Source organism: Macaca thibetana, chromosome 7 (genome assembly GCF_024542745.1).
Source record: "Macaca thibetana thibetana isolate TM-01 chromosome 7, ASM2454274v1, whole genome shotgun sequence".
Lineage (NCBI taxonomy): Eukaryota > Metazoa > Chordata > Mammalia > Primates > Cercopithecidae > Macaca > Macaca thibetana.
The window spans coordinates 68340904-68366006 of record NC_065584.1 but is presented as its reverse complement, the minus strand read 5'-3'; the positions used below and the strand labels follow the sequence as shown (position 1 = coordinate 68366006).

The 25103-nt window shown below is 41.6% G+C and overlaps 1 protein-coding gene across 1 annotated transcript in view; it reads right to left on the bottom strand.

Annotated features, from left to right (window-relative positions):
- Positions 1-2219, bottom strand: part of FBXO33 (F-box protein 33) — a 32457-nt gene extending 30238 nt beyond the window's left edge. Inside the window, exon 1 of the mRNA XM_050798965.1 lies at positions 1258-2219. Within this exon, the coding sequence (XP_050654922.1) occupies positions 1258-1862 (605 nt within the window). The 5' untranslated portion in view covers positions 1863-2219. The remainder of the gene's footprint in view (positions 1-1257) is intronic.
- Positions 2220-25103: the final 22884 nt, after the last annotated feature.

Below are 25103 nucleotides of genomic sequence, written 5' to 3'. Positions count from 1 at the left end.
GGAGCTATATGCTTATCTCTTGACTTCTGGATTAAGACACAGAATAATGGTGAATATATATAAATATAACCTTATAATATATCTATATATCTATATATATCTCCTAGCATTAAACCAGGGACTGCTTTTAACCTTGTTCAACATAATGTTCAGTATATTTACTGCAAAAGGACACACTTTTGGAGAAAACCAATGTCGTACAGCAATGTGCAAATCACTGGATCGTATAAAGGGTCAGTTTCCTTTCTATAAAACAGGGATATTAATCATTGCCCTGCCTTACAGTGTCACTGAGAGGCTCAAATAACACAGTGAATGTGAAACTGCTGAAGTGTTTTTACTATGTAAGGTGCTCCTTTTGTGAACTTCCAAACTTTCTTCTAATAAGAGTTTTACTGTAAGGTTCTTTAGAATATCCATATACAGAAGATCTAAATTAATAGGGTTTTGGAGGTGGCGATGGAGAAAAATGACGATTGGAAGGGATACTGGGTCAGAACATAAGGTGTTGGTTCCAGAATTACAGGGAAGTCCTGATGCAAAACCAGAAGAGTTATGTGCTTACCCTTTGCAGACCCTGGCCAACTCCCTCGCTGCCCGCCCCCCTCCTCCGCCCGACTGTTACTTTTAAGTGAACTACTGGGGACAAGTTGAGTGTGGGGGTGTATGGGGAGGGTCTTTCAACCCTGAAGATCAACTTCTTCCCCAATCCCTTTAACAAACACTCCTCCTTCTCTTCCGGCCTTGTTCAGTTAGCCGAAACTATTTCTGGTAAGAAAACGGCTGTTACAAAATTTCTTTTAGGCAGCGTCCTATGAGTACTCCTTCCCCCACAATGAACTATTTCTAACAGACAGATTCAGAGTCAGAAAATCGTATTATGTGTATGTTTTGTTTCTTCCAAGGCTCACCCACAGGTCTCACCCTCCCAGCCTTAACTCTCCCATCTATAAAATGAAAAATGACAGCGCCTGTCAGCTCCATCCCACGGCCACCGAGAGGATGAATGACTGCCTAGAAGGCGCCAGAAGTGGTGTCTGTTAAACACCCAGTCCACCACTGTCTATAAAGTATCATGATGAGTCCCGTTATGCCCTTCCGCTCAAGGAAACCGCCTGGTTAGAACCAACACTTTCCGTCACTGAAGAAGGCAACGCTGAAGTTGGCCGGGCGCGTATTACGCACAGAATCTGTGTCGGGGTGCGGGAACGGAGCCACCCCCGTTACAGGGCGGGGCGGGGCTCACGACATGCCTACCTGTTGTTCCGGATGCTGACCAGGACGCAAAGCACCAGCTCCAAGTAGGTGCGCAGCACTTCCAGCCAACGAGCGGAGAGCTGCAGGGCCTCGACTTCCTCCCCTCCAGTCCCGGTGTCCGCGCCACCTCCGTCTCCTGGGCCGCCGCCGCTCAGGTAGTTCTCCGCGGCGAATTCAACACGCAGCTCCCGCACGAACCAGCCGCACTTGCGCATGAGGAATTCCAGCCGAGGCTGCTCCGCGGGCGAGACGCGGAGGCAGATGCGGAGCTGGGGCCAGAGGGCCGGATAGAAGAGGCACTCACGCCAGTGGGAGCAGGAGGCCGAGGCCCGCAGCCGGTCGGGCGCCGGCAGAAAGGAGAAGATGTGCACGATCAGCTCGCTGGGCAGCGACGCAGCGCCCGCCGCCTGCCCGCACAGAGCCATCCGGCCCCGTCGCCGGGTGCCGGCTTCCGGCCGCCCCCGCAGTACCCGGAGCAGCCCCCGCAGCCGTCGCAGCTGCTGCAGCCGTAGCCACCGCCACCGCCACCGCGCCACCCGGGCGGCCCCGGCTCGGGTTCGAGCTCCCGGCGGTCGGGGCTGCGGCACTGACAAGAACAACAACATCAATGACAAGGAAGAAGGGGGCGGAACCGTCGTGGGTCTCGGCGGAACCAACTAGAGCACAAGTTGTAGAGAGGGGGAAAGGCCTCTGCGGGCGTGGCCTGCCGGAGCCAGCCTCTGTCCTCTCAAACTCGACTCACGTGCGTCCGAGGCTGGCACACTGAATAACTGCAATGCCCTCCCTCCTAAAGTTCAGTGGCCCGGAAGCCTCAAGGCATACTGTAAGGGAAAGGCAGCTCTCCCTGCGCCAGTCGGGGGAGACAGAGAAGTGGTAGGAGCTGAGCTTGACGTCGCCTCAGGTGGGAGGAGTCCGGCGCGCACCAGCGCGACTTCCGGAAGAGGGGAGCGCCCGATTGCCTGTAGGGACGGGAGACGCGGCACGTGATCTCTGACGCACGCAGGCCGCGGGGCGGGGCGGGGCGGCACTGGGCGGGGTGGAAACAGCACTTGGCGCCCCTTACGCCTTAGGGCGGACGCTGCGCCCAGTCACATCCGTAAGTCGGTGAATTTTGGCGCTAAGTGGATGGAGGTGGCGGTACTCTGGCTTATTGCGAGAGGTCGTCACGCTTCTCTGTAAAACGTTTCTCAGTTTGGGCTGAGGACCCTGAGCCAAAGTGGCAGCATGCAGGGCCTTTCTCGGCCATCCCACCTGCCCAAAGTAGGGTTAAGAATTCCTGAGATTGCGCCGCTGAGAGGGAGCAGGGGGACGGGCTGGCTAACCCCGGCGGGCTGTGCGGGGAGGGGCGGCGTGGGGCGTGGCAGAGGCCGCGAGTGGACCTGCCCCGTCGGTCCGACCACGAAGGTGGACTTTCGCGCACTCGCTAATGTGTGGGGAAGCAGTGAGGACAGCGTCACCCTTTGGATTCAAAGGGAGAGATCCGCAGGTTGTTACCAGCCTCTTCTCCAGGGCATGAGGAAGGGTCTCTGTTCCCAGGGCTGAGATTTAAGGCTCTTATTGAAGAGAAGTTCACAGTGATGACAGAGCTTTGATTTTCTTTTTCTTCTTTTCTTTTCTTTTCTTTTCTTTTTTGCCTGTTACCCCTAACTTAGGTTGTCTAAATCATGTCCCTAACTTCACCACAGCCTACCTGCCAAGTAAACTCTGGTTGCAAAGAGTGGTGAAGTCAGAAAGGATTAAGTGACTTTATGTAATAATCGAGGGTTGCTGCTTTAGGGAGGCTGCCTCTTTATGTAATAATTGAGGGTTGCTTTAGGGAGGCTGTGATTTTGGAACAGCCTCGTTCTTTTGTGGTAAACACCAAGACTCTTTTTTTTGTTGTTGTTTTAAGGGGCGGATAGTTTAATAGGCAAGAAAGAAGGAAGAAGTAGGAAGGAAGAAGCTCCCCTCTACAGAGACAGACGGAGGGGGGGGCTCCAAAGTCGGAAGACGAGACCCCCCCCCGCCGCGTTCTAGATGTTCTTAACCCTTTGAGGGCAAAGCTCTCCGTTCATGTTTCTTAATGCCTTACATACGAGTTTGCCAACAACATGATGATGTTTATCAGTTGTGGTAGGTTACTTCTCCGAGCCCCTGTTTGCAAGAGTTTTAGGTAATTATACCTTATTAATTTTAATAAACACTTAGAGGGCGAACCGTGGGTTCGGCAGGATGAAACACTACCCATTTACCAGTTTAGAGACATTTAGGTCGTTTCCAGTTATGAATACTGTGAACATTCATATGCAAGTCTTTGTGTGGACGTATGTTTTAATTTGTCTTGGTTAGATAGGAATGAAAGTGATGGGTCGTAGAGTAGTTCTGTGTATAACTTTTTGGGAAACTGGGAAACTTTTCCAAGTGGCTACATCATTTTTCATTCCCACCAGCAATGTATGAGGGTTTCCAGCTCTGACTTTTTTTTTTGATATTCTAGAAATACACTCTAATTTGAGATTGATATTTGTTTCTTAGCATTTTGCTAGGAACAAGCTACCTTCTTGGATATTGTTAATAATTAGTCTTTAATTATTAAGAATGGTTCCTGAGTAAAATGAAAATATGTCAGTCTGCCATAAATGAAATTAATTAGTTTAGAATTTCAAACTTTCTCATTAAATGAAGTGTGATAGGAATCCTCTTTTAATAACTATAAGCTAAATAATTAGCTGTGAATCTTGCCCAGTTTCAATAATAAATCCGTGAATTCCAATGGTTGCCCAAAATTTATCTTATCAGGCCAATACATTTAGTATTAATTAAATGTATATGTGGTATGTATATTTAGCATGTTGAGTTAGATTCTTTTGACATGTATTCTATACTGCTAGAATAAAATTGACTCATATAGGGCAGAATGGAATTACATTTTGTGAAGTTATAAAATCTGAGCTATGATTCAGAGTGTGGGAGGAAGTACTGACGTTATGAAGCTCATAAGTACCTAGTAGTACTAAGCTCCAGGTTCCAAAAGTGGCATATTGTCACTATAGCAACCACCATGCTTATTTGGATTTGAAACCCAGGCAACGAGTGGTGGATAGGACTATAGCACTAAGGTAGATATGTGCTCTGGTAGATTGATATGCCTGCCTGTTGATAGTCAATGGTCTGTTCTGTTTTTCTTGTTACACTTATTATGATTAATTCTTTTAGAGAGAAATTAAGCATTTAATACTTTTATATTTCTTCTTTTCTAACATGTTAAGTTTAGTGTTTTTCCTAGTTAGGTAATTGGGATATTAAATATGTCTTTAATATAGCTTTTTTTCCATTTTTGCTTAAGTTTGGCAACTTTCTTTGGGTTAAATATAATTTTTATTGTACGGAATCACTTGCAATTTTATAATAGAAAAAAGTAACTATGACATTTTCTTTTAGCTGCATCATGAAACGCTGTTCAAGGCTACCAATAAACATGAACATTGCCTAAATTCTAATATTTCTTGAAAAAATATTGTTTTCTGAGTGATTTCTGGGTTTCAGACATTGTTGACAGGTAGAGGTGACATAATACCTTTCCAGTTTTCTCTTAGCATGCACCCATAAATTTACCTAGAGGCACAGGAGCCTCCTGGGACAATAGATCTGGGGACCTGGTTCCCGTCACCCTTGTCTGGTGGATTGAAGTGCTTCCTAGTGGGATCATATTGCAGTAAAAAGAAATGAGGGATTGAAGGGAGTTCATCTTTAGAGGGGGAAGTCTGCGATGGTGAGCTAGATGACAGAGGACCAGGTAATTGGTTTGTCAGTCTAGATGCAGCTTGTTGCTGATATCACAACTTTTTCTAACCAAGCCACTCATGAGTTGATTGTGCAAGACCTCTCTCCATAAACAGGGATTGATAATTCATGTCTCAGAGGAATCAGACAGGTGTAGTGAGAGAAGAATTGGGTCCTGTGCAACATAGGGAGATGGAAAGATTGTGTCTTACAGGAGGATGCTTTTTGCAAGTGGGAAAGTGGGTTCTGTGTTTCCAGATTTCCTAGTTTTTCAAAAGTAACTAAAATCCTCATTTTTAAAAAGGCTAAACCTTCAGGTTGCCAATTTATTTACATTAAAAATATTCTGTGGGCATAACAAAACCAGATTTAGTCTTCAGGGCACCAGATTTCAAATTCTTTACCAAAGCTCTCAAAGCTGTGGGCCAAAGCCATTTTTTGTCTCTGTAGCTAGGCCTGCTAGCTAATCCCTGCATTTTAAGTCCACTTCCAGAGCTGTTTTTTTCCCCATTCATCCCGTTTAGTTAAAAAATGAATTAAAAAGGTTTAACTTGAATGCCTCTTTTATTGCATTACTGATTTCTTCCGTTTTATTTAAGAGGATGGGTGTTTTCAGAGGTACCCTTTATTGCTTAAGTCCATATTAAAAACTGAGTGTTATGTTTAACACAGGTGATTCAACCAATAAAATTCCTTGACTTCTAGTTAAAATGAGTGATTGACTAATGATCTTCGCTGGAGTTGTGCAGCTTAGATTATAGGCAGGATCCCACAATGGGACTCACAGGACTGTTATTTAAAAGGCACAGTCTCCAAGTAGTCATTTTAATTGGGTTCCTTTGGTTGTTTAACCTAACTAGCTTAAGCACTGAGAGGATTTTCTTCCCTCCTTCCCTCTGGCCCTCTTCCTCCTCTTCCTGGAGTTTTGAGGACATCCACAGGTATCCTTTGATGCATAAGGACCAGAATGGAAAACTAAAAGCAGGAGCTAACGTTACTGTCTTCATCTCTGATACCAGAGTTATTTGGAATCTTCATCAAGCTTTTCCAGGTCATACTGGCTGAGTAATTGTAAGACTTTGTCATGAAGAAATATATTATTCATGGCTAATTACTGCAATATTCTCATTGCAAAACTTAATATTTAATCCTTTGGAAAATCTTTTTAGCCCATTATGTGCTGAAAAGGAGAAATGATGTGAATATTTTCATATAGTAGCATTCATTGGAATGTTGTCTTGCTCTAGGACAAAGGGGTTTCACTTGATGTGCCAACTGTAATTAGTTTTGGAGGCTGAGAAGTACTATGTTAAGAAAGATTTTGAGGTTGTCCTCATTCTACTGGAAGGGGTATCATTTGATTTGTGATGTCTGCCATAGTTGGAAAGAATTGGTGACCTGTTTAGTTAATTATTGTCTAATGTGACTATATGTTAGTATAATGTGACTATATCTACATTTGTTGCACAGTACATATACAATCTTTAGTGAATTGTATTCATGCTAATTCCTTATTTTGTGAATAGCAACAGATCACTTAAATAAATTTTATAAATTATTTCAAATTAGGAATTTTATAAACTACACCGTATTAAGTAAATTTTGACATTTATAAGTGAATCAGCCCTTAACTGAATTCTCTGTGAATTGGTAATCAGTCCTTCATTTATATTGAATATTAAAAGGGGAGTCATACTTTCATACCACAAGGGAAATAAAGCAAATTTTTCATTCACTTGAAGGTTATGGAATTTCTTCCATAGTATTCAGTTTATGTAGGAAGATTCTCACATCTCTAAAATCTAACCCTTTAGCAAGAAATTTCTAGTAGAAATTCATTACTTTTTTTTCTTAAAAGTAATACATGACAATGGTAACAAAAAAATCTAGTATAAAAGTACTGTTGATGAAAAGCAACAAATTTTCGTCTCTTGCCTCCCATTGTCAGTCCTACTCCCAGAAATGTTTTTAACCATTTTGGTGTTAGATTCATTAGGTAATTTTATTTCATTTAATTTATTTTTCTTTTTTTTCCCCCAAACCTTGCTCTCTTCCTTCCGCCTTCCCACCAGTAGTCCCCAGTGTCTGTTGTTGCTGTGTTTATATCCATGTGTACCCAGTGTTTAGCTCTCACTTATATGTGAGAACATTCGGTATTTGGTTTTCTGTTCCTGCATTAATTCACTTAGGATAATGGCCTCTAGCTCCATCCATGTTGCTGCAAAGGACATGATTTTTGTTATTTTTAATGGCTGTGTAGTATACCATGGTGTATATGTACCACAATTTCTTTATCCAGTTCACATGATGGGCATCTAGGTTGATTCCATGTCTTTGCTGTTATGAATAGTATTGTGGTGAACATGTGAGCATGTATGTCTTTTTGGTAGAATGATTTGTTTTCTTTTGGATATATACCCAGCAATGGGGTTGCTGGATCAAATAGTGCTTCTAAGTTCTTTGGGAAATCTCCAAACTGCTTTCCACAGTGGCTGAACTAATTTACATTTCCACCAAAGTGTGTAAGTATTCCCTTTTCTCTGCAACCCTGCCAACATCTGTTATTTTTTGACTTTTTAAATAACAGCCATTCTCACTGGTGTCAGATGGTATCTCATGGTGGTTCAGATTTGCATTTCTCTGACAGTTAGTGATGTGGAATATTTTTTCATATGTTTGTTGGGTGCTTATATGTCTTATTTAGGGAAGTGTCTATCCCTGTCTTTTGCCCATTTTTTAATGGGGTTATTTGTTTTTCGCTTGTTCAGTTGTTTAAGCTCTTTATACATTCTGGATATTAGACCTTTGTTGGTGGTATAGTTTGCAATTATTTTCTCCCGTTTTGTAGGTTGCCTGTTTACTCTGTTGATAGTTTCTTTTGCTGGGCAGAAGGTCTTTAGTTTAATTAGGTCCCACTTGTCAAATTTTGTTTTTGTTGCAATTGCTTTTGAGGACTTAGGCATAAATTATTTCCCAAGGCTGATGTCCAGAATGGTGTTTCCTAGGTTTTCTTCTAGGATTCTTACAGTTTGAGGTCTTACCATTTAAATCTTTCATCCATCTTAAGTTCATCTTTTTATATGGTGAAAGGTAGGGGTCCAGTTTAATTCTTTTGCATATGGCTAGCTAGCTACCCCAGAACCATTTATTGAATAAGGAGTCATTTCTCCATTGCTTATTTTTGTCAACTTTGTCAAGGATTACAAGGCTATAGGAGTGTGGCTTTATTTCTGGGTTCTCTATTCTGTTCATTTGTCTGTGCTGTCTGTTTTTATATCACTACTATGTTGTTTTGGTTACTGTAGCCTTATAGTACAATTTGAAGTCAGGTAATGCAATGCCTCTGGCTCTGTTCTTTTTGCCTAGGATTGCTTTCACTATTCAGACTCTTTTTTTGGTTCCATATGAATTTTAGAATAGTTTTTTCCAATTCTGTGAAAAATGACATTGGTAGTTTGTTAAGAATAGTGTTTAATCTGTACGTTGCTTTGGGAAATTTGGTTTTCTGTTCCTGCATTAATTCACTTAGGATAATGGCCTAAGTGATTTATGGCCTAAGTGTTAAAATGGCCATTTTAATAATATTTATTTTTCCAGTCCATGTGCATTGAATGTTTTTCCATTTGTTTGTGTCACTTATAATTTTTTTTCAGCAGTGTTTTGTAGTCCTTTTTGTAGAGATCTTTCACCTCCTTAGTTATATATCCCTAGGCTTTGTGTGTGTGTGTGTGTGTGTGTGTGTGTGTGTGTGTGTGTGTGGTTATTGTAAATGGGATCATGTTCTTGATTTGGTTCTCAGCTTGAACATTATTGGTGTGTAGAAATGCTACTGATTTTTGTGCATGGATTTTGTATCCTGAAACTTTACCAAAGTCATTTATCAGTTCCAGGAGCCTTTTGGTGGAGTCTTTACAGTTTTCTAGATACACAATTATATTGACAGCAAAGAGAGATAGTTTGACATCTTTTCGTATTTGGATGCCTCTTTAGGTAATTTCAAATTACATGCCTTTACTTACACTTTTTTGTCTTCTGTTTTTTTTGAGAAGGGGTCTCACTCTGTTGCCCTGGCTGTAGTGCATCAGCAGGATCATGGCTCACTGCAGCCTCAACCTCCCAGCTCAAGCAATCCTCCTGCGTCAGCCTCCCAAGTAGCTAGGACTATAGGCAGGCACCACCACACCTGGTTAATTTTTAAATTTTTTGTAGAGATGGGGTCTTCAGCTCCTGGTCTCAAGCAATCCTCCCACCTTGGCCTTCCATAGTACAAGGATTAGATGTATGGGCCAGTACGCCCAGCCACTACCTATGCTTTTTAACTGATTAACTTTAGACATCATCTGTTTACTCCCTTTTTGCAAAATATGTAGTTCAATTACATTACTCTCTTTCCGTCTTCCATATTCCTACCAATATTTGATAATTGTAATATTTTGTTTTTCTCTTGGGTTTTTTTTTTTTTTTTTTGGAGATTCAGTCTTGCTCTGTTGCCAAGGCTGGAGTATAGTGACATGATTTTGGCTCACTGCAGCCTCCACTTTCTGGGTTCTACTGCCTCAGCAATTCTACTGCCTCAGCCTCCTGAGTAGCTGGGACTCCAGGCGTGCATCATCACGCCTGGCTAATTTTTGTATTTTTAGTGGAGATGGGGTTTTACCATGTTGGTCAGGCTAGTTTTGGACTCCTGGCCTCAAGTAATCTTCCCGTTTCAGCCTTCCAAAGTGCTAGAATTACAGGCATGAGCCACCATGCCTAGCCTCTTGGTTGTTCTTACATTAATCAGCTTTTGCTACATAGCAGTCACAGTCTTTTGTCTATAATTGGCTAGATTATAGTAGATTAGATAATATTCTGCAAATATTCACTTTTTCTCCCTTTATCCACCTTTATGGAAAAAGCATACTTTCTCCCATGATTATTAATGTTGAACTTGGGTCTTATGATTTGTGTACAGTTACTTTTTCCTTTCTTCCTTTTATAAGAAGGGCTCTAATGAATAAGGATGCTAGTTGCTATAAAAGGGAAACCTGAAGATCTTAATGACAACAAAATAGCCCTGTATTTTTTTACTCCTTTAACCATCCACTGAAGGTGTTCTTGGCAGGCAGCTTTCCTTCATGTGATGATTCAGTGACCCTAATTCCTTCTGTTTTATGGTTATACCATCCTTAAAATGCTCTGTGATTCTCTGTCTCTTGTAATGGAAGGGGAGAGACAATGGAGAACGCATTTCTTAATTGCCTTAGCAAGGAAATGACAGATTACTTCCTACATTCCATTGGCTAAAACTAGACACATGGTCCTGCCTAGATGTAAAAGGCCTGAGAGATGAAGTTTTGCTACAAAGGAGGCCCATCCTTTTATTACTATTTTTAGCTGGAGGTAAATACTAGGGCCCTTGTATTTGCTGTGGACAGAGATGGAAGAAAACAGATTTGTTTGATGTGGTTTTCTTATATTCAGATCTTTAGTTAATCTCTGTTCCTAGCCTTCTCACTCTTTCCTTAATGTTCCTTAGAGATAGTTCCTCAGGTGCTCTGAACTCAGAATCTCTTAAGATTTCAGTGCACAGGCCAACTTTTATCTTGATTGCAGCTTCCTCCTAGTGATGGTGGCGGCTCATCTGGAGCAGCTGCTGCGGTTGAGCCAGCTGCAGTAGGGGAGGTGCATCTGGGGCTGTGCCCTCCGTGGAGCCAGCAGGGGGTGGGAACAGGTGATCCCAGTGGAAGCCTCACACTCTACCAAGTTGGCAGAGCAGGAGCCTGCGCTCCTAGGTGCAGCTGCAGCCACCCAGCCATGCCTCTGGACCTGGGCATCCCTGTGCTCTCTGGGGCCCAGGAAGCCTCTTTTCCCTGCAGGTTCGGAAGTGCCTGCTCCCACTCTCCCTGGCCTCTCCCTACTCTCAGTGCTCACTCTGGTGTGGAGCAAAGTTGTAGCTTAGCCCAGGCACTGTCGTGACCCAGCCAGGTGTTTGCATTCTTGGGGCAACACTGACACACCAACCCCCACCCCCCCCTGCTGCTACCTTGGGCACTGACGAGCTCAGAGGGAACTGAAACTCTGAAACTTTGGGCACTGATGAACTCAGAGGGAGGCCGGGGGTGCTGAGGGCAGCTTGGTGTGGGCCTGTGGGCTCCCCTCTGCACAGATAGCCTGGGCACAAATGGCATGTTGATGGCAACGGGAGGCAGACATATTCCTAGGTGGGAAGGGGCAGGTACCTGGTGAAACCCCGTCTTGAAGCCAGAGATGACCTGAAGCCTGGGGGCCAGGCTGTCAATTACAGGTGGAGTTCGCGACCCAGAGTGAGAACTTACGGTGTTTTTTCCATGCCTGCCCATGGCTACCCATGGATCAATCAGCATGTGTACTTCCTCCCTTCTGAGCCCATAAAAACCCTAGACTCATCCAGACTCAGATACTCTTCAGGATGACCTGCTGGTGGAAAGGAGCTACCCACTATGCATCTTCCTTTACTGTGAGCTGTTCTGCTGCTCAATAAAGCTCCTCTCTGCCTTGTTCACCCTCCAGTTGTCCATGTAACCTCATTCTTCCTGGACATGGGAGAAGAACTACGGACTCACCGAATGGTGGGTGTGAAAGCTGTAATGCTTTCCTGGCCTGCTTGCCAAGCTGCAGGCAGTGACACACTTCTGGACTGTGAGAGTGAAGAGTGACAACCCTTCTGGGGGCCCAGACCTTGGGATTTCCTGAGGCAGAACTGCTATAACACTATAGCACTCCCACCCTTTGTTGGCGCCGGGCGGCCGCCCCATGCAGTGGGAAGCAGCAGGTGGGGCTGGGCCAGCCACGGGCTGCGGTGGGGCGGTGCGACTGAAAGAGCTGTACCACAAACGAGCTTAAACACTCCCCACTGAAACGTGTTGCCGTCCCCTGCTCTCTGCACTGCAGGCAATGAGAAGGAGAGAAGAGCTGCAGCCCTTTTGGAAGCCCAGACCTTGGGGGTTCCTGCGCCAGAGCTGTGACGTGATGTAACACCGGTGCTCTGTGGTTCCTGGCATCTCCAGGCTTTTGGGTGCCACCTGGTTCCCCTTATTCAGACATTGGTCTTTGCAGCAGAAGCTGCTTGCGATACATCTGGTCCAGCCAGAGCCTCACATGGAGCCAGTGCCTGTGCTGGTGCTTGGAGCTGCCCACTCTGCGGCAGCAGCTGGTATGCCTGGCTGTGTGCAGTGGCTGGATTCCACACTTGATTGCTCATACATCCCTGTCACTGAGTGCCTGGCTCACCCTTAGCAGCCGTGGGATCCAGGCCAATAGTGAGAGCCAAGTGCAGCAGGCTGGATCGAGTGGGTGGAACAGTCCAGTGGGCGTGAGCAAAACTCAAGCAGAGGTACCGCCAGCCATGGAAGTTTCCGGCTGCAAAGTGACACCCAAAGGAGCATGGATCACTAGTATGTTATATTCTGCTTCGGTTGTCAGTACATTCTTGTCCACTTTTTGCCTTTGAGGAAATATTTGGAATTTCTTAGTGGCCAATGGTTATCTCTTTCCTAGCTGAGTTCTCTTCATTATTATACAGAGTCAAGTATCTGTACATTGTTTTTTAAATTTTAAGTTTCAGGAGTTCAGATGAAGTAAATCTGGAATACTTTCAATTAGTACCCTTAACAGAATTTTAATTTTTGAAAAAATATATGTTGCTTGAACAAGATGCATTTTCTATCTATGATGGGCTGAGGATCAATAAATAGGGGGTTCTGGAGGATATGTAAAAAGGTATAATATATAATCCTTGCAACCTGAAGAATTTCTACTCTACTCCAACTTTGATGTCACTACTGGCTTATCTTTCTAGAACATAGATTGTATCACAGTTCTTCTTCTTTTTTTTTTTTTTTTTGAGATAGAGTCTCGCTCTGTTGCCCAGGCTACAGTGCAGTGGCGTGATCTCGGCTTACTGCAACCTCCACCTCCCGGGTTCAAGTGATTCTCCTGCTTCAGCCTCCCTACTAGCTGGGATTACAAGTATGTGCCACCATGCCCAGCTAATTTTTGTGTTTTTAGTAGAGATAGGTTTTTGCCACGTTGGTCAGGCTGGTCTCGAACTCCTGCCCTCAAGTGATCTACCTACCTCTGCCTCCCAAAGTGCTGGGATTGCAGGCATGAGTCACCGCACCTGGCTATCATAGTACTTCTTTAGAAATGTTCAGTAATTTTTTTCCTTGCTCATATTTTGTGTGAACTCTGATTGGCTTTCAATACTCGCCTGTCAGTACTTGTCCTTCTACTGAGAGCTACCCAGTTTATTGTGTTATCTACATGCCATGTTCATTCTTTTACTTTTGTACATGTGGTCTCTACTCTCTAGAGTAATTATCTTTTCCATATCTGAGTCCTATTGAAACATAAATGTTGAATTCAGATTTCACTTTTTTCAAGTCTTCTGTCCTGACTACTGCAAATTTAGTAATGTTTTTCCTCTACTCAGCAACAAAGCTTATTTATCCATATTATTTGTAATTGTTTTACACTTCTTCGTGTTCTTCCTTACAAAGTATAGAAGTATACACTCTCTAAAGGAAAAGCCTTTGCTTTATACCTTTGTCATTGTCCTTCAGTGTCTAGCATGGTGAAGATTTCATGCTGAGTATATCATAAATATTTATTGACTGAAGCCCTGATTGTTTATTTCTACTCAAAGTGTGTTCTGTAGACGGATGTCAGTCCATGAACTGTTTATTACTGCTTTGCTGGAATATAAGTAAAGAAATTGAGAATAAGCTTTAGAAACTTTTATAGTCATTTGACAGGGTAGTTTTATATTGGTTGAAATTTATAATAAAAAATTTGACTTCTAATTTTCTTTTTTTTTTTTTCCTGAGACAGAGTCTCGCTCTGTCGTCTAGGCTGGAGTGCAGTGGCGCGATCTCGGCTCAGTGCAACCTCTGCCTTCTGGGTTTACGCCATTCTCCTGCCTCAGCCTCCTGAGTAGCTGGGACTACAGGCACACACCACAACGGCTGGCTAATTTTTTGTATTTTTAGTAGAGACAGGGTTTCACTGTGTTAGCTAGGATTATCTCAATGTCCTCACCTCATGATCCGCCCACCTCGGCCTTCCAAAGTGCTGGGATTACAGGCGTGAGCCACCGCCCCCGGCCTAGTTTGCATGTTTATAAAAATTTCTGGTAATCATCTTAATTTCATTTTATAAAAATATCAGTCCACAATGGCATAGAAAAACTAAAAAATGGCACCTCACTGTCGATTGCTTGAGAAGCACTGATTAGACTACAAGAGATATGAGAATTTAGCAATGAAGCGATCAGTATGTTTTGGCCTGGTAGAAGATGATTTTATGTTGGAGGTGAGATCTTTACTTGAAGGTTAAATAGCATTTGGATGGTTGTAGTGCACTGGGTTGTTTCAGGTAGGAATGATAAGGTTTTGGACCACAAATGGAGTAGAGGTGTGGTGATATGTTTTGTGGTGACCAGGGAGGAACGAGTTCTGGCAGAATTAAAAATCAAATTTATGGAAAGCTGAAGACACCAGATAAAAGGAGCATTTCCTATTTATTTGGTTACTGCTTGAGCTATGGCATGATGAAAACCTTTCATTCCCCATGTTTATGGCTGACTTTCCAGGGGACTAGTAGTACTAAATATGTTTTAAATTTTATGTATTTGAAACATTGCTTTTTAATTTAACCTTTAAAACATTAGATGGTTGACTTATTAATGTAATTGCTAAATGTATTGTAGCTTTACTATGAAGTGACGTAAGTAAAATGTATAGAAAAATAGTTGTTAAAAATTGTTTTACGCCAGGCATGGTGACTGTCGCCTGTAATCCCAGCACTTTGGGAGGCTGAGGTGGGTGGATCACCTGAGGTCAGGAGTTTGAGACCAGCCTGGGCAACATGGTGTAACCCTGTCTCTACTAAAAATACAAAATTAGCAAGGCATGGTGCTGTGTGACTGTAGTCCCAGCTACTCGGAAGGTTGAGGCAAGAAAAATCACTTGAACCCAGAAGGTGGAGGTTGCAGTGAGCGGAGATCGCACCACTACACTCCAGCCTGGGCAACAAGATTGAAAATCTGTCTCAAAAAAAAAAAAAAGAAAAAAAGAAAAAAATTGTTTTAAATAGAAAAACCCTGTTTTTATCTTGTTCTCTATTTTCCTTTGTCAGTTTCATCTTGGACCAAAGCTTTTCCTTATTATTGAATTGCAATCATGAATTCAGAGACCTGGTATTAAAAAGAATATTGATATAACCATTGTTCTTGGAGAATTAACATTTAGCTTATAGCATAAAATGTGAGCTGAACTAGTTATATTTTTTTATTGTGGTAAAATATACATAACATAGAATTTACCATTTTAACTATTTTAAGTGCACAATTCAGTGGCATTAAGTACATTCACATCATTATACAACAGTTACCACCACCCTTTTTCATATTCTCAAACCAAAACATTGTGTCCATTAGACAATAGCTCTCCATTTCCCATTTCTCCACAGAATTAGTTACTTGAAATCTACCCATTTTGGTATTTTCTTACTTGTCTTATTTGCTACTTTTATAAATGAATATATATTAAGTACTCTTTATATATATGGAATGGGGCCAGATGCTGAGCAGGGTTGAATTACAATTATAAAGAAGGCTGCACAATTTTCCATGATATTATGTGGATTCCTGGGTGACAGAGTCTTGTTGCATCACATTCTTTATCTTACATCCAAACTACAATCCAATTAAATGTGCAAAAGTATACAAGCTGATTTTTGTTTCAGAGGTTACCAGGAAAATAATAATACCAGTCTGACAATTTTAAATGAAGACTGAAGTATTGCTTTGGTTTCATCTGAGATTTTGAGTACCTAAATGAATATATTTGCAAAATTATTAAATATGAAAGTGGTGGTAGTTTGGTTATTTTTAAAATCCTGAATAAATTTTTATATTTATATGGATTTTGAGGTGTCCTGGTTTTTTTTCCTCTTTAACTTCCTTTAGTCTGTCATGTTCATTTGCACCCCTTGTTTCCCCTGATCTGTAAGTTCATCTATTTCCCATGGTGTTCTTTAGTCTTTTGGTTAGAAATCTCACCTTTTTCAGTTTCAATTCTCTCTCTGTAGTGGGGAAAACTCTCCTAATTCTGTATTTCTTAAAATTGTGAGTCACAGTTCTCGGTCTAGAACTGTGACTTGAAATTTCCACTTATATGGTCTGCTGTCACCTCAAACAAAGCATGTTTAATGTTGGACTAGTCATTTTTCCCTTAATTTTGTACACACTCCCCCCTTTTAAAAGTGGCACTATGTTCGTGTCATTTTCTAAGCTTGAAAATTTGTGGTGTTTCTTTCCCTGTTCAAGTAATAGCCAATCTCTACCAACTGTTTCTGTCTATTGTGATAATCACACCTGTCCTTTCCTTTCCATTTTTTTTCATTATGTTCAATATAGGGCCTGATCCCCTGATGCCTAGGCTGCTGCAGTAGTTCCCTACCAGTGGAATTTTCCCTCAAGTCCTTATAGCATTTTCTTTGTGAAAGTTGTGAATATTTAGATTACAGTTAATTGTGTCTCTCTCTCACATGGTCCTTTTATCTTTTCATTCCCCAGAAACCTTGCAGCATTGTTGCTACTAAACACATATTTTTGAGAATTTGAGAATATGGTATTCTAGTTATAATATTTTCTCCTTGTAATGTAGTTTGTATAGCATTGCCAGGTTCTTCATTAATTAAACAAATATTGGGTGCTATTATGTGCTAAGGACTCTTTTAGGAACTAAGGTTATAGTAAACAGCAAACAAAAACTTACGACCTTGGATGGCTTATCTTCTAGAGAAGTAAAGGACTGATAAATTAGCAAAGTACATAGCATGTTAGGCAGTGATAACTGCAAAGGAGAAAAAAAATGAATGAAGGAGGAAGACAGGGAGTATGGAGTATGAGACATTGACATTTTGTCAGAACAGGGCTTTCTGAGGGAAAAAATATTAAAAAGATTGACATTTTGGATTAAGGTGGCTAGGAAAGCCCTTCTATAAAGGTAGTGTTTGAGTAAAAACTTGAAGGAATTGAGTGAGGAAGGCAATACATATGGAGGAAGAAGGTTCGAGGCAAAGAGAAAAGCAGGTGTAAAGGACCTCAGATGCAAGTGTGCCTGTCATGTTTGAATATCGACGGGGAGCAGAGTGAGCTGGAAGATGACTATGAATATCGACGGGGAGCAGAGTGAGCTGGAAGATGACTAGTAGGAGGCAAGGGTGTGTGTTGTGGGAGAGGTATGATGTGGAAAAGTACAGATTGAATGGGGCCACATAGATCACAATTAGAGGTGTGGTTTTTACTCTGAGCTGGCTAGCCTTTGTAGGAATTTGAACATGCAAGTGACATCTGACATACAGGATAAAAGAATCATTCTGGCAATGATATTGAGGTAAGAGAGGAAGCAGAGAGGCCAGCTAGGAGCTTTGGCACAAATCCAGTGAGAGGAAGAGTCTGGTTTGGGATATACTTAAAGTAGAACTAACAGAATTTCTGATAGATTGGATGTGGGGTGTGAAGGGAAAAGAAAAGTCAAAGATTATTTGAAAATCTTTGGCCTGAGTAGCTGGAAGAATAGAGTTGCCATTAACTAAGATGGGAATAGCCCTGAGAGGAGCAGATTTGGCAGGGGGTTTTCAGGAAGTTCAGCTTTGAATGTGCTAAATTTGTGATGCTTGCTTGATGTCCAAGTTGAATGAGACGGCCTGGCTTCATGTGAGTGTAATAGATTAGACTGAAGTTCAAGAAGGAGGTCTGGGAGTTGGCATCACAGAGATAATATTTAAAACTATGAGACTCGTTGAGTCATCTAGAGAAAAAGTGTAGAGAGAAAAGAGATTACACTTTTTGAAATACTTTACTTTCATCTTTCAACTTAGTGCATACCCTCAAAGGCTGCAGGTTTTCCATGACGTTTCATAGTGGAATTAGTCAAACTGTAACACTTATGTTGCCTAAGCTCTCTTTTTGCATTGCTGCTTTCCTATGCTTATTTATTCTTTGTACGTGGAATGCTTTCTTACCTGCTTTCTACCTAACTTAAATGCAGTTTTCTCCAAGCAGCATTATCTTATTACCACAGAGTGTTACATTTCATTTTGCAAAATTTTGCATCTTTATTTCACCCCTCCTAATCTTGTCTATAAAGTTCATCATATTTTTATATATGTCTTTTTTTTTTCCTGATGAGCTAATTAGATCTATGGCTGGTACCATAATTTTGGATATTTCATCTCCACAGTGATCAGAACCCCAGTTCTACTTCACAGAGGCAATCTGTGGGGAATCAGTCTTTCCAAACACTATCAAGCTGGAGGAAGTGAGGCTGTTCAGGAATATCTGTACATTGATCCTGCTTCATCTTCTTAGGTAAAGTTGTGGCCTTATTGGCACTGGGTTTGGCTCAAGAACCAGCAAGAACCCAGATATTTGTAATTTTCCATTAAAGGGCGTAGCTTGTTAGAGTTTGTTATTCCCCAAATGGTGATGTAAGCCCTGAGCATCAAAGAGAAGTGTCACCCTAATAACTGAACTTGTTAAATATGGCAAAATGTCACCTTGTTATCTCATTGGTAGTGCATGACTCTGGAGGCCAGTGACAACTGTGTTGAGCCATGCTACATCTGTTCTTGCTCTGAGTGGCAGTCTGACTGCTAATAAGATTTTGGATCCTTAGCTAAGTAAGTCAGGAACTAAACGTAAACCTATTTTCTGTGTGTGTGTGTGTGTGCGTGTGCGCTCTTTCCTGTAGTTCATAGCTGATAGCTAATATTTGTTTAAGGTTTACTTATTATGGGCCAGACATACTTCTAATGCACTACTTGCATTAACTCTTTTAATCTTCGTAACATTCATATGAATTAGTCATCTCCATATTTATAGCCATTTTCTTTTTCTTTTTTTTTTTTTTTTTTTTGAGAAGGAGTCTCACTTTGTCGCCCAGACTGGAGTGCGGTGGCTCGCGATCTCGACTCACTGCAAGTTCCGCCTCCCGGGTTCACGCCATTCTCCTGCCTCAGCCTCCCAGTAGCTGGGACTACAGGCGCCCGCCACCACGCCCAGCTAATTTTTTGTATTTTTAGTAGAGACGGGGTTTCACCATGTTAACCAGGATGGTCTCGATCTCCTGACCTTGTGATCCACCTACCGCGGCCTCCCAAAGTGCTGGGATTACAGGCATGAGCCACCGTGCCCGGCCTTTGTAGCCATTTTCTAATAAAATTGAGGAGAAGAGAAGCTGAATAACTTTCTTTAACAGACTGTAATGTTAAATGGAGGAATGGGGTTTGATCCCAAGAAGGTTTGATTCGGAGTTTATATTTTTAACTGCTGTACTATACTAGCGATATGGTTAGCCTTTGTGTCCCCACCCAAATCTCTTCTTGAATTGTAATCCCCAGGTGTTTAGGGAGAGACCTGGTGGGAAGTGATTGCATTATGGGGTCGCTTTCCTCCATGCTGTTCTCGTGATAGTGAGTGAATTCTCATGAGATCTGATGGTTTTATAAATGGTAGTTTTTCCTGTGCTGATACACTTACTTCTCTCTCCTGCCACCATGTGAAGAGGGTCCTTGCTTCCCTTTCACCTTCCATCATGATTATAAGTTTCCTGAGGAAATAAAGCCATGTAGAGCTGTGAGTCAATTAAACCTCTTTCCTTTATAAATTACCCAGTCTCGGGGAATTCTTTATAGCAATGTGAAAACGGACAGATACAACTAGTTTATTTGAAATGCTGCAAGCCAATTTTGATTATTTCATTTTGTCTTGTGGGATGTTTCTATAATTTTAAATAATATGCTTATACTACTATTTCTTGATTTATCAACTAAGACGATAACTATTGATGACTTGATATTTAGGATGATTTACTCTTCTGCTACTCTATTGCCCTTCTTCAAACTTCATATAGTTATATATTATTGTTGTTATTTCCTGTGTTGGTTATCTTTGTGACTTCAATATGCCTGAACCTCTATTTCATGTTCCATTAACTTTTGGCAGTACTGTATCCTTTATTCCCCCTTTTATAAAGTGAGAGTTTATCACCCATACCCTCTACTTTCATTTTTACCTCCCTTCTGTCTTTTAACTTCTGTCAAATATCCGTTTACTTTAAAATTATCAAAGTTTATAATATTTATATTTTATTTAAGGAAGGCAGTATAAATTTGTGGTTAAGAATGTAGACATTGGAATTACGTTGCCTGGGTTTAACTCCAAGCACTATCACATCCTAGCTGTGTCACCTTGGCAAATTATTTAATTTCTCTGTACCTCAGTTTTCTCAGTTATAAAATGAGGATAGCATACTCTTATTTCACAGGATTATTGTGAGGATTTATGTAAAACGTTTGAAACAGGGCCTGATACATATTAAGAACTATATAAATGATTCCTATTAGTGTTATAATTATTTTGTAATCATAATGAACTCTTCCATGGTTTCAATTTATTCTAAAAGTTAAAAACCAATACATGATATTTAACTAATTAATTTGTTATGATTATACAATGGAGAATCAAATAGTACACTGTGGTTACATTTCTTTGTCTCTGTGTTCAAAGTCGTGACCCTAAAAATAATGTTTCTAGTATCAAGGTCAAATGGGTTATTTTTTCTTCCACTCCCTAAAATTTAAAACATACGATATAGTTGGGAGCAAGATGGCCGAATAGGAACAGCTCCAGTCTCCAGCTCCCAGTGCGAGCGACACAGAAGATGGGTGATTTCTGCATTTTCAATTTAGGTACCGGGTTCATCTCACTGGGGAGTGCTGGACAATCGGTGCTGGTCAGCTGGTGCAGCCCGACCAGCGAGAGCTGAAGCAGGGTGAGGCATCGCCTCACATAGGAAGCACAAGGGGGAAGGGAATCCCTTTTCCTAGCCAAGGGAAACTGAGACACACAACATCTGGAAAATTGGGTAACTCCCACCCTAATACTGTGCTTTACCAAGGGTCTTAGCAAACGGCACAGCAGGAGATTATATCCCACACCTGGCCCGGAGGGTCCCACGCCACGGAGCTTACCTCATTGCTAGCACAGCAGTCTGAGATCTAACTGCAAGGCGGCAGTGAGGCTGGGGCAGGGGCGCCTGCCATTGCTGAGGCTTAAGTAGGTAAACAAAGCCACGGGGAGGCTCGAACTGGGTGGAGCCCATCACAGCTCAAGGAGGCCTGCCTGTCTCTGTAGACTCCACCTCTGGGGAAAGGGCATAGTTAACAAAAAGAAGCAGAAACTTCTGCAGATGTTAATGACCCTGTCTGACAGCTTTGAAGAGAGCAGTGGATCTCCTAGTATGGAGGTTGAGATCTGAGAACGGACAGACTGCCTGCTCAAGTGGGTACCTGACCCCCGAGTAGCCTAACTGGGAGACATCTCCCACTAGGTGCAGACTGACACACCTCACACGGCAGGGTATACCCCGAGACGAAGCTTCCAGAGCAAGATTCAGACAGCAGCACTCGCTGTTCAGCAATATTCTATCTTCTGCAGCCTCTGCTGCTGATACACAGGCAAACAGGGTCTGAAGTGGACTTCAAGCAATCTCCAACAGACCTACAGCTGAGGGTCCTGACTGTTAGAAGGAAAACTAACAAACAGAAAGGACACCCACACCAAAACCCCATCAGTATGTCACCAGCATCAAAGACCAAAGGCAGATTAAACCACAAAGATGGGGAAAAAGCGGTTAGAAAAGCTGGAAATTCAAAAAATCAGAGCGCATCTCCACCTCCAAAGGAACGCAGCTCATCGCCAGCAACGGATCAAAGCTGGACAGAGAATGACTTTGACGAGTTGAGAGGAGAAGGCTTCAGTTGATCAAACTTCTCAGAGCTAAAGGAGGAACTACGTACCCAGTGCAAAAAAACTAAAAATGTTGAAAAAAGAATGGAAGAATGGATAACTAGAATAATCAATGCAGAGAAAGCCATAAACGAACTGACAGGGATAAAAACCATGACACGAGAAATACGTGACAAATGCACAAGCTTCAGTAACCGACTCGATCAACTGGAAGAAAGAGTATCAATGATTGAAGATCAAATAAATGAAATGAAGCGAGAGGGAAGTCTAGAGAAAAAAAGGAAAAAGAAATGAACAAAGGCTGCAAGAAGTATGGGATTATGTGAAAAGACTGAATCTACGTCTGATTGGGGTGCCTGAAAGTGAGGGGGAAAATGGAACCAAGTTGGAAAACACTCTTCAGGATATCATCCAGGAGAACTTCCCCAACCTAGTAGGGCAGGCCAACATTCAAATTCAGGAAATACAGAGAACGCCACAAAGATACTCCTCGAGAAGAGCAACTCCAAGACACATAATTGCCAGATTCACCAAAGTTGAAATGAAGGAAAAAATCTTAAGGGCAGCCGGAGAGAAAGGTCGGGTTACCCACAAAGGGAAGCCCATCAGACTAACAGCAGATCTCTCGGCAGAAACTCTCCAAGCCAGAAGAGAGTGGGGGCCAATATTCAACATTCTTAAAGAAAAGAATTTTCAACCCAGAATGTCATATCAAACCAAACTAAGTTTCATAAGTGAAGGAGAAATAAAATCCTTTACGGACAAGCAAATGCTTAGAGATTTCATCACCACCAGGCCTGCCCTACAAAAGATCCTGAAGGAAGCACTAAACATGGAAAGGAACAACCGGTACCAGCCATTGCAAAAACATGCCAAAATGTAAAGACCATCGAGGCTAGGAAGAAACTGCATCAGCTAATGAGCAAAACAAACAGCTAATATCACAATGACAGGATCAAATTCACACATAACAATATTAACCTTAAATGTAAATGGACTAAATGCTCCAATTAAAAGACACAGAGTGGCAAATTGGATAAAGAGTCAAGACCCATCAGTCTGCTGTATTCAGGAGACCCATCTCACATGCAGAGGCACACATAGGCTCAAAATAAAGGGATGGAGGAAGATCTACCAAGCAAATGAAAAACAAACAAACAAAAAGCAGGGGTTGCAATCCTAGTCTCTGATAAAACAGACTTTAAACCATCAAAGATCAAAAGAGACAAAGAAGGCCATTACATAATGGTAAAGGGATCAATTCAACAGGAAGAGCTAACTATCCTGAATATATATGCACCCAACACAGGAGCACCCAGATTCATAAAGCAAGTCCTTAGAGACTTACAAAGAGACTTAGACTCCTATACAATAATAATGGGAGACTTCAACACCCCACTGTCAACATTAGACAGATCAATGAGACAGAAAGTTAACCAGAATATACAGGAATTGAATTCATCTCTGCACCAAGTGAACCTCATAGACATCTACAGAACTCTCCACCCCAAATCAACAGACTATACATTTTTCTCAGCACCACATCACACTTATTCCAAAATTGACCACATAGTTGGAAGTAAAGCACTCCTCAGCAAATGTACAAGAACAGAAATTATAACAAACTGTCTCTCAGACCACAGTGCAATCAAACTAGAACTCAAGACTAAGAAACTCAATCAAAACCGCTCAACTACATGGAAACTGAATAACCTGCTCCTGAATGACTACTGGGTGCATAACGAAATGAAGGCATCTTTATTTCAAAGAAATAAAGATGTTCTTTGAAACCAATGAGAACAAAGATACAACATACCAGAATCTCTGGGACACATTTAAAGCAGTGTGTAGAGGGAAATTTATAGCACTAAATGCCCACAAGAGAAAGCAGGAAAGATCTAAAATTGACACTCTAACATCACAATTAAAAGAACTAGAGAAGCAAGAGCAAACACATTCAAAAGCTAGCAGAAGGCAAGAAATAACTAAGATCAGAGCAGAACTGAAGGAGATAGAGACACAAAAAACCCTCCAAAAAATCAATGAATCCAGGAGTTGGTTTTTTGAAAAGATCAACAAAATTGATAGTCCGCTAGCAAGACTAATAAGAAAAGAGAGAAGAATCAAATAGATGCAATAAAAAATGATAAAGGGATATCACCACCGACCCCACAGAAATACAAACTACCATCAGAAAATACTATAAACACCTCTATGCAAATAAACTAGAACACCTAGAAGAAATGGATAATTCCTGGACACTTACACTCTCCCAAGACTAAACCAGGAAGAAGTTGAATTCGTGAATAGACCAATAGCAGGCTCTGACATTGAGGCAATAATAGCCTACCAACCAAAAAAAATCCAGGACCAGACGAATTTACAGCCGAATTCTACCGGAGGTACAAGGAGGAGCTGGTACCATTTCTTCTGAAACTATTCCAATCAACAGAAAAAGAGGGAATCCTCCCTAACTCATTTTATGAGGCCAACATCATCCTGATACCAAAGCCTGGCAGAGACACAACAAAAAAAGAGAATTTTAGACCAGTATCCCTGATGAACATTGATGCAAATCCTCAATAAAATACTGGCTAACCGGATCCAGCAGCACATCAAAAAGCTTATCCACCATGATCAAGTGGGCTTCATCCCTGGCATGCAAGGCTGCTTCAATATATGCAAATCAATAAACGTAATCCAGCATATAAACAGAACCAAAGACAAAAACCACATGATTATCTCAATAGATGCAGAAAAGGCCTTTGACAAAATTCAACAGCCCTTATGCTAAAAACGCTCAATAAATTTGGTATTGATGGAACGTATCTCAAAATAATAAGAGCTATTTATGACAGACCCACAGCCAATATCATACTGAAAGGGCAAAAACTGGAAAAATTCCCGTTGAAAACTGGCACAAGACTGGGATGCCCTCTCTCACCACTCCTATTCAACATAGTGTTGGAAGTTCTGGCTAGGGCAATCAGGCAAGAGAAAGAAAAAAGAGTATTTAGTTAGGAAAAGAAGAAGTCAAATTGTCCCTGTTTGCAGAGGACATGATTGTGTATTTAGAAAACCCCATTGTCTCAGCCCAAAATCTTCTTAAGCTGATAAAAACTTCAGCAAAGTTTCAGGATACATAATCAATGTGCAAAAATCACAAGCATTCTTATACACCAGTAACAGACAGACAGAGAGCCAAATTATGAATGAACTCCCATTCACAATTGCTTCAAAGAGAATA